Source organism: Sceloporus occidentalis, unplaced genomic scaffold (assembly GCF_023333645.1).
Source record: "Sceloporus occidentalis isolate IW3139 unplaced genomic scaffold, rSceOcc1.0.p SCAF_19, whole genome shotgun sequence".
Taxonomy (NCBI): Eukaryota; Metazoa; Chordata; class Lepidosauria; order Squamata; family Phrynosomatidae; genus Sceloporus; species Sceloporus occidentalis.
This window is the reverse complement of record NW_028316999.1, coordinates 6,174,609-6,187,751: the sequence shown is the minus strand read 5'-3', so window position 1 is coordinate 6,187,751 and position 13,143 is coordinate 6,174,609. Positions and strand designations below refer to the sequence as shown.

Below are 13,143 nucleotides of genomic sequence, written 5' to 3'. Positions count from 1 at the left end.
TCAATATAAGAGTCAAAATAGGGGCTAGAGATTGTAAACAAACATATGTCAGTTATAATAATATGCTATGTGATGCATATATTGTAATGTAGAACACGCCTTTTATGATTAAAAGTTGCTCCTGTGACCAGATATTTATGTACTTGAGTTTTTCCCTTCAATAAACATTGTATTAACAAGAAAAACTGTAAAATAGGTATACAGCTAAACAGTAGAAATCTGAACTATTTATATATATATATATATATATATATATATATATATATAAACAAATACAAAAAGGAAGCACTTACCTGAACTAGCATTAATTATAAGGGGGTGCTGCTGAAGACCAAAATCATACACACTCTCTAAATCAGCGCACTCACATCAAATAGGTTATAAACTCTCATGACTGTAGTTAAAGCTACCAATGGAGCACCTGTGGTGGGGAGGGGTGCTGAACCAAAAGCCTGGTCAGAGCTTCAAATACAAACAAATACAAAAATGTTGTCATCTTAGAAAGGTGTTTTTAAGACACCCGGGAGTCTGCTCTGGTAAGTCGGGGGGGGGGGGCAGAGTGGCAGCATATCTCGGGGGTGGGGAGGAGGAGGACAGTGGCAGCATATCTCGGGGGGGGGAGGAGGAGGAGGACAGTGGCAGCATATCTCGGGGGGGGCAGTGGCAGCATATCTCGGGGGGGAGGAGGACAGTGGCAGCATATCTCGGGGGGGAGGGCAGTGGCAGCATATCTCGGGGGGGAGGACAGTGGCAGCATATCTCGGGGGGGAGGACAGTGGCAGCATATCTCGGGGGGGGAGACAGAGTGGCAGCATGTTTTTTTGGTGCTTTTTTAAAGAAAAAAAACTTTTTCTTTAAAAAAGCACCAAACTTTTAGGGTGAGGCCTATATACGGGGGCGGCCTATATCCGAGCCAATACGGTATATATATATATATATATATATATATAATTTATATATAATTTATCCGTCTTAAGATAAACTGTAGTAACATAGTAACATAGTTCATAAGGTTGAAAAAAGACCAAAGTCCATCAAGTTCAACCTATATACATATTGTGTCCCTACTGTGTTGATCCAGAGGAAGGCAAAAAAACCCTTATGAAGCAGATGCCAATTGCCCCATACCAGGGGGAAAATTCCTTCCCGACTCCAAATATGGCAATCAGAATAAATCCCTGGATCAACGTTCTGTCCCTATTAATCTAATATCCATAACTTGTAATATTATTGCTTTCAAGAAACACGTCCAGGCTCCTTTTGAACTCTTTTATTGAGTTTGCCATAACCACTTCCTCTGGCAGAGAGTTCCATAATCTCACCGCTCTTACCGTAAAGAACCCCCGTCTGTGCTGGTGTAGAAACCTTCTTTCCTCCAACCGTAGAGGATGTCCCCTTGTTATAGATAGAGTCCTGGGTATAAATAGGTCATGGGAGTGATCTCTGTACTGTCCCCTTATATATTTATACATAGTTATTAAATCCCCCCTAAGCCGTCTTTTTTCCAAACTAAATAACCCTAATTCTGATAATCTTTCTGGGTACTGTAGTCCTCCCATTCCCCTTATTACTCTGGTTGCCCGTCTTTGAACCCTCTCCAGCTCCACTATATCTTTCTTGTACACTGGTGCCCAGTACTGTACACAGTATTCCATGTGTGGTCTGACTAGTGACTTGTACAGTGGTAGAATTATTTCCTTGTCGTGGGCATCTATGCCCCTTTTGATGCACCCCATGATTTTATTTGCCTTAGCAGCAGCTGCCTGACACTGGTCGCTACAGGTAAATTTACTGTTAACTAAAACTCCTAAGTCCTTTTCCATGTCAGTCGTCCCCAGTGTTTTCCCATTTAATACATATTCCCAGCCTGGATTTTTCTTCCCCATGTGCATAACCTTACATTTATCTGTGTTGAACCTCATCTGCCACATCCCAGCCCAAGCCTCCAACCTATGCAGATCCATTTGTAATCGTGCACTGTCCTCTATTGTGTTAACCACGTTACAGAGCTTAGTATCGTCTGCAAAGATTGATACTTTACTATACAATCCCTCTACAAGGTCATTAATAAATATATTAAAAAGAATAGGACCCAAAACTGACCCCTGTGGTACCCCACTAGCAACAGTAACCCACTCAGAGTATGTACCATTAATAACCACCCTCTGTTTCCTATCACTGAGCCAGTTACTTACCCACATACACACATTCTCCCCCAGCCCAAGCATTCTCATTTTATGTAGTGATTTGTCAGATTTTGAACAACAGGCATCAGATTTAATTGAGAGACTAAAACACACCTTAATTGCTAGATCTATATTGGATGGGCTTTGCTTAGGAGAGTTAGCTTTTGACAAAGCACCTTTTATGTGAAACTCGTTAAGTGGACTTTCTTTTCTGTTGGCTGATATGTTCAAAAAAAGAACATTTTTTTAACTTATTTTTTAACTTATTTTTTCTTTTTTTAGAAATGCTTGGTACAGAAAAATTATTAGAAAGAGAAACTTTTTTGATTAGGACACTGGACACAGTAGCACTTTGAGGACTTAATGAACAGTTATCATATATATCTTTTATAGTACCACATTGATTTTTTTTACCTTATTATATGTGTATTACGATGATATTTTGTTTCTATATATGTCATTTGGATATCAGTCACGGTATCATCAGTGCTAGTTGGCCTTTATGGTAACTGTTGATGGATTAGCTGTTATCACTGTGGGATTTTCAGGTCTATGTACCAGTGAAGCTAATCACACAAGTGAGTGATTAGTAGTTTGGTATTTAAGTAAGTTTGTATATGACTGGCCTATCGTCACATAAGACTACAGTATAGTCTGAAACGTCAACATTTTTAACTTGATCGTCCAATAAAAGATCAATTTTCTACTTTCATACAAAGTCCCCTGAGTGGGCTTTTTTGTTTGGAAAGAATAATACAAATATACATTTAATACATATATACAGTCTATATATATATATATATATATATATATATATATATATATATACTGTGTACGTTTGTTAGCTGTGTTACATGCATCTGTGCAATGTTCCTGATAAGCTATTGGGAATGCTCATCTGTATCTGCTCTGTTATTACTATATACTACTTATAGTATAATAATTCAAGAAAGATAAATAAAATGCATGGATAACAGTCTTAAACATAAGCACCGGGGTATTAAGTATGAATCATACAATAAAAATGTGAAACATAAAAGGTGAAGAGAAACAAATGACCTGTGAAGGCTTCCAGGAACTAGAATGAGGGAAATGATTCATGTTATTAGAACCTCAAATCCAATAACACATGAGGATTAGATATTTTAAAATAGCTACCCTTTATGGTATAACATAATTCTCACGACCAAATGATGACATACCATTTGAGAAATTTAGCAGAAGAAATATGTATTTTTGCAGCAGTTTACCCTTAACACACACAGACAGTTACGCGCACTTACACACTGACCAACAACCACATTCTAGCAAACAGGCACATTCTCTCATTCACCCTGCGTGGAGGCTGGACCTGCCTTGAGGACAGCTTGCACACAGTGCATTACTAACCCAGAGGCAACTCATACTGCTGAACAGTGCATAATAATTTCATATCAAAAAATAATTGTTGCACAATGGACTACCTTCGAGAAGGGTAAGTGTGTATGTGGGGAGTCCTGGACGGATTATGACTTAAGCCTTCCATTAATACTTCACTGCCCTTAGAAAGTCTCAGAGGCCATGGAATTCGCCATTTACTTGAATGGGCCTATTAGACTTAAATGAGGTCTGTACTGATTATTACACCCATTGCTGAATAGCATTAGCTGCACTTTGCAGGGTACTGTAGCTGGGAGGCAGGTGCCCAGCAGGGTTACGTTATGTAACAAGTTAACAGTATGTTACAATGTGGCAGCATATATTTATGCATCTAGAGACCCTGAAGGGTCTCATCCCGTCACCAGGGAAGGGATGGAAGAAGGAGGGGACTCATGGGGTGGGTCTTAGTGGATGGGGTGTGAGATTGTGCATATGGGCCCTATATTCCCCCAGGTTCATATCACCATTGTGGAAACAAGGCCAAGGGACTCAACTATTCACAAAAACACAAGAACAGCTGCTCTAGACAGATGAATAAAAAAAGTTAGGCTGTAGCAGAAGGGATGGAGAACACTACAAGAATGAATGTTTGTAGGCAATAGTAAAGCATGGTGGGGGTTCCTTGCAAGCTTGGGGCTGTATTTCTGCAAATTTCTGTAGTTTGGAGTAGTCGTATTAGTTGTGTATAAGAATACAAAAAAACAGAATGTTGCAGAATCTTGTAATACCTTTTTTATTGGAATAACATTATTTAAAATAATAGACAAGCTTTTGGGGGTCCTCCCTTTATCAAGTCAAAAGCATTTCTGACCAAGCAAGTGAAACATTTCTGCAAATAGATTTGGGGATTTGGTCAGATTTAATGGTCTTCTCAATGCTGAGAAGTACAGGCAGATACTAATCCATCATACCATCAGGGAGGCATCTGACTGGTCCCATATTTACTCTGCAGCTTGACAACGACCCCAAACATACAGCCAAAATCATTAAGAACTATTGTCAATGTAAATAAGAGTGGTGATATGTGAGCCATATTATTATTATACTTTATTTAAAAAGCGCCAAGAGATTCAGAAGCGCTCTACAAGCTTAAATTTTTTACAGATAACGACAAGTACAATGCAGCAATTGAAATACAGATACAAGATGAATGAAGGGCCCTGTTCCCGCAGAAAGACATATGAGCCAAATAGCCCTAATCTAAAGATTACATGAAGAAAGAGCAACTAAATCCACAGAGGAACTGTGGTTAGTTCCCCAAGATGTTTGGAAGAACCTACCTGCCGGGTTCTTTAAAAAAATCAATTGTAAGAATTGATGCTTTCTTTTGAAGAAAAAGGGTGGTCACACCAAATATTGATTTCATAAATATTTTTCTTTTGTTCACTCAGTTTGCGTTTTGTTAAATCATAAAAATAAACTATTAACATGTCTATTTTTAAAGCATTCTTACCTTACAGCATGTTTTCACACCTGCCTACAACTTTGCATAGTACTGTATAATGAATTAAAAGTATGGATGACTGGCATTGATTTACCCTGTGATTCATTATATCATGCTTTGTGTTATATATATTTTGCTTTTGCATGCATTTTTCATCAAAATGCCCTTGCCAAATGTCTGTGTGCATTTCAATGAATACATGTGTTTCTTGTTGAAGACATTTGTGAAGTAAAGGTGGTAATAAATACTGGAGACAAGTAAATGCATATAATTTAGATACATCGGAAAAAATACTTATCAACTAAACATTTGTGTAAGATATTTCATCACTATTCAGTTCAGAATATTACTATTGCATATTTACATATAGTATATTTACTGTGATACTTCAAAAACACTTGTGCAGTGAATTATGAAGATATTTTTGGACTTTATAAACTTCTATAACCATGGAACCATATATGCTATATTAAACTCAAACTTACTATCCATCATTTGATATAGTTTAAATAGGTCTTATTGTTCCATTTGTTTGAATCAAGATAATTGTCACGACCCAGGTAAGCAGGTCAGGTAGGAGCCCAGTAGCAGGGGATACAAAGGGTTCCGTTTGTACCCCACGATGCATGACGGTAAGTGGGGTGGTACGGACAGGCGCAATAAAACACAGTACAAACAGAAAAGTGGAAAGGTACTGTATTGATATAGGTGATATGACCAGCAAGTAAAGGCAGAAAGTCTCTAGGCTGGATGCCCACTGGCAGGGCTGACGGGTACGGAGGCCCACTGGCAGGGCTGACGGCAGGTACAGGCAGGTAGCTCAGGTACAGGCAGGTAGCTCAGGTACAGGCAGGTAGCTCAGGTACAGGCAGGTAGCTCAGGTACAGGCAGGTAGCTCAGGTACAGGCAGGTAGCTCAGGTACAGGCAGGTAGCTCAGGTACAAGGCCAAAGCAGAGCAGTCATAACACTACAATGCAAAGGCCCTGATTGCAGGGCTGGGCAGGCTTATAAAGGCTGAGATAATTAGGTAGCAAGGTGCACCTGGACATGATAATCAGCCAGAGTGGTCCTGAGTGGCAAGGGCGGCCACTAGTGGTTGAAAACGGGAATGAGCCACACAAAGTATGAACAAGTCCAGCCAGCGAAGGGTGAAAACGTGACAATAATAATTTATGCTAATAAGATAAATGTTAGAAAAATTATGCAATAAATGTGTGGATTCTCAATTGTTGACCAAATACATTAATGTGTATTGTTTGCTATAATGGGATTGTGTTAATTTATATTGGGGTTTATAAATTTAAGAGCATAAGTGCAGGCATGGTGCAATATCTTAAAATGAGGCTTACTGCCATAGCGACCAATGGAAAGGGCTACCCAGCACAAATATTAATTGGTTGCCATGGTATTCACATTTCCTTAAACTTTGAATCAGAATTGTTCTTTTTCCATAACTCCCACATTGATAATCTGCTAAAAATACACAAAATTAGGTTCTAGAAATTATTAGGAATCACAGAGTATAAAAAATATTAATACCAATGCTATAAAGCTCATAATCTAAAATACATTTAGGGTATCCATATCGCTCTTAACTAACTCTCTTAACTAGCCTATCTTCCAGCTCACACTATTTTAACAAAGATTTACAAATGTATTTGAACAATAAATCAGAATGCTGGGGAATACAAAGGTGATTTTATTAAAAAATGCCTAAAAACATAAAACACATTGCCATGTTATTCCAGAGGCCCAACATGCAAATCTGGCTTTGACTTCTCTTTGATATTCACGAGATTGGGGAAGAATAAACAAAAAAAGGATAGTTTGGATGGGTGCCAAAACAGAATGTTTTTCCTCCTTGAGGATCCTTTTTTAGTTATGTTAAATACTTTTATTTTTTTTCTCAATCAACTACGCATAAGTAGTATGATCCCACCTGGACTGGTATACTGAATTTATAGTCTAAATAATTTAAAGTTTCAAATAAAATACTACATTTAACCAATCCGTATTTCCGTAGTAATTCAAATAAATCTTTCGGGAATGAATACAAACTTATGGGAAATACAGAAGCAAACATGTTAGAACATGGGATTTGTTTCTGCATAGTTATATTATAAATTCTTTAGTATATAAAAATTGTTGTAGTAGCAGATTTAAAGCTAGTGCTTTAGGGATTTGAAGTACTAATACCTAAAGTATCTAGCCTAGCAGTCACAAGGGTAATTTTAATATGGTAGATTCATCAAGACTAGCACAAACTACTGCTACCTTCAGGTAGTGGACCCCAACAACACTGCTAAAACAAGGTAGGAGACATCTCCCTTTCCCTTTCTTGGTCACTGTTGACATGATTTATTTTTACTCTTAAGATGTTTGTATAAACAAAATAATATGTGTACCTTTCATACTATTATTAAAGTGAAAATACAAATATTTCTTTACAGGGAGAAGAAGGAAAACCAGGTCCCCCAGGAATGGAAGGTCGCAGAGGATTGCCAGTAAATAATATTTATTTTTTAGCGTATCTTTCTTCTGTTTACTTTTTAAAATGGTGAGGTGCAATTATTCAGCATTATGACAACCAATTCAGCCCACATGTGCAAGAGTCATTAGCTAAGCCGTTAATCTAGATAAATGGGGATAAATTACGAATCTTGGTACCCAGAAATATTGATAATTACAATGTGAAATTGTAATCTAATTAAATTAACTTCCAGAAAATGATGACTTTTATTTTAAATATATTTTTAAGTTTGACTCTAGACTAATGACAATATTGAATCATTCTTGTTAGATGTCTTATTCTATTTGGAGGCAGATGACTTGCAGAACCATAAACATGATATATATATATATATATATATATATATATATATACGGTAAATATACTAATGTAATATCATAAACCACTCACTTTCTATTTATTTGAGCAATATATTATTGGTTTTATATTTAATACTTTTCATTAATTGTAAAAGAGAAAAAAGGAATTAGGTAGATTTTTGCAGCTCTTTTATACATATTGGTACCCTGTCTTATGTAAGAATAAGCTTACTAGTTTACTACATCCAAAACTTTTAGAAATGTTAATAATGTACTTGTTTTAGGGAATACCCGGAATTCCTGGAAATGAAGGTACAAGTGGAATGAAGGTGTGTAATTGTGGTTTATGGTCCTGTGAGGTTTACCTTACCAATATAATATATATGACTTATGTATGTGAAGTTTTGAGCTCCTAAATGCATATTTTTCTTTTTAACATCTGATTTGTATTAACATATGACATCCTGCCATGCCATGCAATGTTAAATTAAAAAGAAACATTAATATGTTGCATATTACACAGTTGCGTAAACAAAATTATCTGTGCCTGATAAATTAGGCATAGAAATGTATCTAGAAATTCAAATGAAACACCAAAGCTATATTTAAGGGGAATTACATTACATGATACCCTTCAAATATCTTAAGTACCCACAAACTCCAAAATAGCAGGGGTTTTCTGGCATCTATACAATGTTTGTTCAACCACATTTTTCCTAATTCTCATTTTAGTGTATTTTTTACATTTTGATATCTATACTTATTATTTTTCGTTATTCTTTATCCCCAAATAAGACAAAAAAACACTAAAATACCAGAAAATGCCTAAATCTACCTAAAATTGAAGAAAAAAAGTAAATATTGTTTTATCACTGTGATCAGGAGTTTAACAAGAACTAACTGTATGGCAGAATGTTACTGTTAGATTTAGTCAGTGGTTAATCTCTTTCCTTGCTTCACCATCAATGTGAGACAGGGAGAGAAAAAGAACAGCATAGACGGCCAGTGTATGAAAACACACATACTGTAATAGAATGGAACATAACGGACTATATTTTTATTAACTATAAAATTGTTGTAAAAGAAAGCTACATTTTATTAACGCACATTTTAGAGAAGCAGAAATACTAAAGTTCCAGATTTTGATCCAGTCAATCAAGATGTCATTTACTGAGCCCTCATTAAAGATAATACTAATAATTCTATTTTAGGGTAATACAGGATCTCCCGGGGAACCAGGTTCAAGAGGACCTCCTGGAATTCCTGTAAGTATTTATACATAACTGTAACTCTGATGACATTAAGAATGTTCTCTTTTGAGGTCTGTGAACAAGAGTTAGTGCAAGTACAAAATATCTTTGTTAGGTTTGAAAAAGCAGTGTCACCGTGTGGAGGATGTCCATCCTTACACATTACCTTAGTGACAAACCTGAGACAGACTCAATTAGCTGCGATGAGACTGGCCTTGCAGTGAACATTAATGATCAGGAGAGGAAACCAATTTCTGAGTGAATAAAATCACTCTTAAGGCCTAGGGTGCCAGATACCTTAGGACCAACCTTGACTATAAATGTATTAGTTTATCTGCAACCACCAGACAAGCCCAGGGACTTGATGTTCCCACAGAAAAGTTGTAGTGCTCCCACCAGTGCAAAGAATTCTGGGTAGGGATGTTCAAATTAGGTTAACAATGATCACTTTTTTGCCTTTATATCCACTATATACATGGAGCCCTTGGAGCAAATGTATGCTATACCAGACAGCCTTTAAACAGAACTTGGTACAGAAGTGCAAAAGCCAGATCACCACTCATGGACAGCTTTTTCGTACTTAATGGGACTCATCAGCATTAGGTTGGATACTGGCTTGAGGCGTAGCGCAATACATAAAGCACACATGCAAGATTTCTGTGGGGACAGAATGTCTGGCTTGTCTGGTGGTTGTAGATTAGTATGTAATAATGCCTCTGCTAAATACTGATTAGGAACACAAAGGGAGGACAGAACATAATAGATACTGGGTGTGATATATGATATATGGCATGTTAGAGTTATTGACAACGATAGTATATGACATTTGACATTATTGTGGAAGTGAAATGTATTCACTTTGGCATGAGATGCAAAGAGTCTTTTCAACACAGTGGCCAAGGAAGAGTTCTCTACTGTAGAGATAGCCTCTCTTATGCTGTCTTTAAAATAAACGAGTTAAATGATCGTTGCATACACGTATTTTTTGTCAAGAAATGTTATTATATAAACAGGAAAACATAGTTTCTATTATTTCCAGAGAAACTCTGTGTGGAAGAAATGGTGATCTGGATTTTAGTTAATAATGGGAAAACTTGAGGGTGCTTTTAATTATAACATAACTAGTTTCACTTCCTGTGTATTGTATTTAGCCTGTTAAAAGAAACAAACAACACGTTACAATGTTTTAGCAAATGTTCGTCCAATTTTTTTATTAAAGAAAATCAATTTTTCCCAAAGGTAACTTCAAACAGCTTAGATTGATGTGCAAAAAGTCAATTTGCTGGAAATTTTTGAAAATGTAGATTTAATATTGGTTCCATTCTGCTATTTAATTTCAGTCTCCAAAGGGAAAAAGGGGAGGGCATCACACATTTCATACATATAATGCTGATTTATTGGATTGTGTTTATTGTGTATGCAATATACAATCCCATCCCTAAAGTGTTATTGGTAGCATTTTGCTTGTTCCTTTTAATATACCACGGGGTGTGTAATTTTATTTAATAAAAAACATCTATCATGATACTTAATGTATGCTAAAATCATCCAATAGTTAAAAAAGGCTGGCACCTTTTGTTTTCAAGTCCCAGTGCAATGTTATATGACTCAAATGTCCAGAATTGCAATTCTTCTTGCTTCAGGTCTTCACTTAATTTGGCTAATTTATTAGTTGAGGTAACTTGACACACAAAACTTCAAACTGCTCTCATGCACTAAGACAGTGACCAGGGCCGGCCCGACAATGGAGCCGAGTGGGGCAACCGCTCCAGGCGGCACTTTTGAAGGGGCGGCACTTTTTAAAGCGAAAGAGAGAGAAAGGGGCGCCGAGTGGTTTTCGCTTACCAAGCTGTCAGTACCCGCTCGGAGCCCCTCTCTCTCTCCTCTGCGGTGAGTCTTCCTGTTCGGTCTCGGTGCCGGCTTGTAATGCTGAGTGCCGGAAGATTTCCGGCGCTCAGCATTACAAGCCGGCACCGAGACCGAACAGGGAGACTCGCCGCAGGACTGCTGAAAGGTAAGTACAAGGGGGGGGGCGGAAGGGACGGAGGGAGAGGAAGGGTAGATAAGGGGGGGGGGGCGGCATTTTAAAATTCGCCCCAGGCGGCATTTTGCCTTGGGCCGGCCCTGACAGTGACACTCAGGTTGCTCTTGAGTTGCTGTGGGTGCTCAAGGCTTTACATTTTAAAAGTTGCAGTAAAGTTTATGCTAGTGTGTCAGGATGGAGAGTTTTAACATATGATTAATACTTATAATGATAATATATATATCTAACCTCCAGATCTAAGGGCTAGTCCAGTCTCCACTGAATGGCAATGTATTGGAAAATTACCACTGGTTGTATAGAAAGCAATTTTGTAATTTAATGGTCTTGATCAAATATCCATTAACACTCTGTGTAATTTAATCAACCTGGGAGGGAGGATGTAGTTTCCATGTATATCTTCCCTCTATCCATCCTCTGCTTGCAAGCACATCCTGTTTTGTGAATAGACCTCATTGTCTACATACTAACATAATTTTATGAAATATAATGTATTTTAAGACATTTGGGGTAATGTATGACTGGCCACATTCAAATAGTTCATATATTTTTAAACCCATCTAAAAATGGAATGGTATCAAGCTCAATAATCTGGTACATTTTATGTTATCAGATCACCAATATCATCAATATGTCTTCCTTCAAGCAAAGCTGTTTTTTTGCATATAGTTAATACTTGTTTAGCTGATTTTGGTGTTGCTGGATGTGCATTACTGATGGCAATAGCAATAAGAAAAACTACATTAAGTCCAGATGCAGAAAGTTGGGAATTCCCTTTTGGAAAATGTGAGTTTGGACTAAACTTTGTGTATTCCAAGCTATTCTTGGATGTAATATTAAAAAAGAAAAGAAAGAGAAAAGAAATATGGAGAAAAGAAAAGAGAGAAATGTGTTAATTTTCTTTATTATGCATTTTCTTTAATATTTAGTGATATTTATTAATCAAATATAAAGGCATATAAATATGTTATTTTATTTATAACTGAAATTGTATATAAATAGTTCACTTTCTAGTTTGTTCATGTTTATCAATTACAAATTTTAGAATAATAAAAGCTACAGAATATTGTGAGTTTTTAGAATATGAAATCTGAAACTGTTTAAGTGCAAATATACATTACCATTCCAGAATTTAGTTGCCAAGTAATTATACATGTGTTGGTAGTGTGGCGTCAATAAACCCTGCTGCTAATGTGTGGAAATACTTAATTGACCCATCAATCTGTAGCTTCCTAGAATGTGTGCTGTAGATGTGCACAACTAATCACAAATAAAAAAAATACAATAAAAAAAACAATAAATGTAATCTAAGACACCTACAGAAATATGCATTATTTTTCATTTCATTTTAGGGTTTAACTGGACCAGAGGGATTATCTGGTCCTCCAGGAGCAGCAGGACCAAAGGTAAAAATCTGAATATATTATTTTTTCTAAGTGCTTATTTTAGATATGTATCAATGCTGGTCTTTTAAATGAAATTTGTTTGAAAATAAAGGCACATTATTATTAGACATGAGCAAATGGGCCAACAACTATTTGGACAAATGTTTTGGTTTGTTTTTGGCCTATTCATTTTCAGGGCCACAAATTACATTCCCTGCTCTTTCAGTTCGAACGAAAATCTGAGGGCATTTTTAACTTGGGAACAAAATTTGTTTCACGGTGCCCACATTCAATCACTTCCACTCAGTCTCTCACATTCTTACTCACTCTCTCAAACTCTCATTCTCGTTCACTCCCTTCCCTACCTTCTCTGCTGACCGCTTCAGCTTTCACTTTCGCATTTTCTTGTTCTTCATCTTCTCTCTTTTGTCTTTTATCTTCTATCTTGGTCCGCATCTCCATAATCTTGTTCAAACTTTCACCAAAATGGAGGAGCTTCCAGTGATGTCCTCTCACCCGATCTTTCAGTCGGAGGAGACAGCATCACTGATAGCACAACAATTTTGGCGGAAGTTCACCTTATGGCAA

General features: G+C 36.8%; 1 protein-coding gene across 1 annotated transcript in view; it reads left to right on the top strand.

The window, feature by feature from the left end:
• The window catches only part of LOC149302354 (uncharacterized), a 59,900-nt gene that overhangs the window by 36,144 nt on the left and 10,613 nt on the right, over positions 1-13,143 (top strand). The window contains exons 16-19 of the mRNA XM_089482435.1: positions 7,501-7,554; positions 8,164-8,208; positions 9,091-9,144; positions 12,523-12,576. Of these exons, the coding sequence (XP_089338561.1) occupies positions 7,501-7,554; positions 8,164-8,208; positions 9,091-9,144; positions 12,523-12,576 (207 nt within the window). The remainder of the gene's footprint in view (positions 1-7,500; positions 7,555-8,163; positions 8,209-9,090; positions 9,145-12,522; positions 12,577-13,143) is intronic.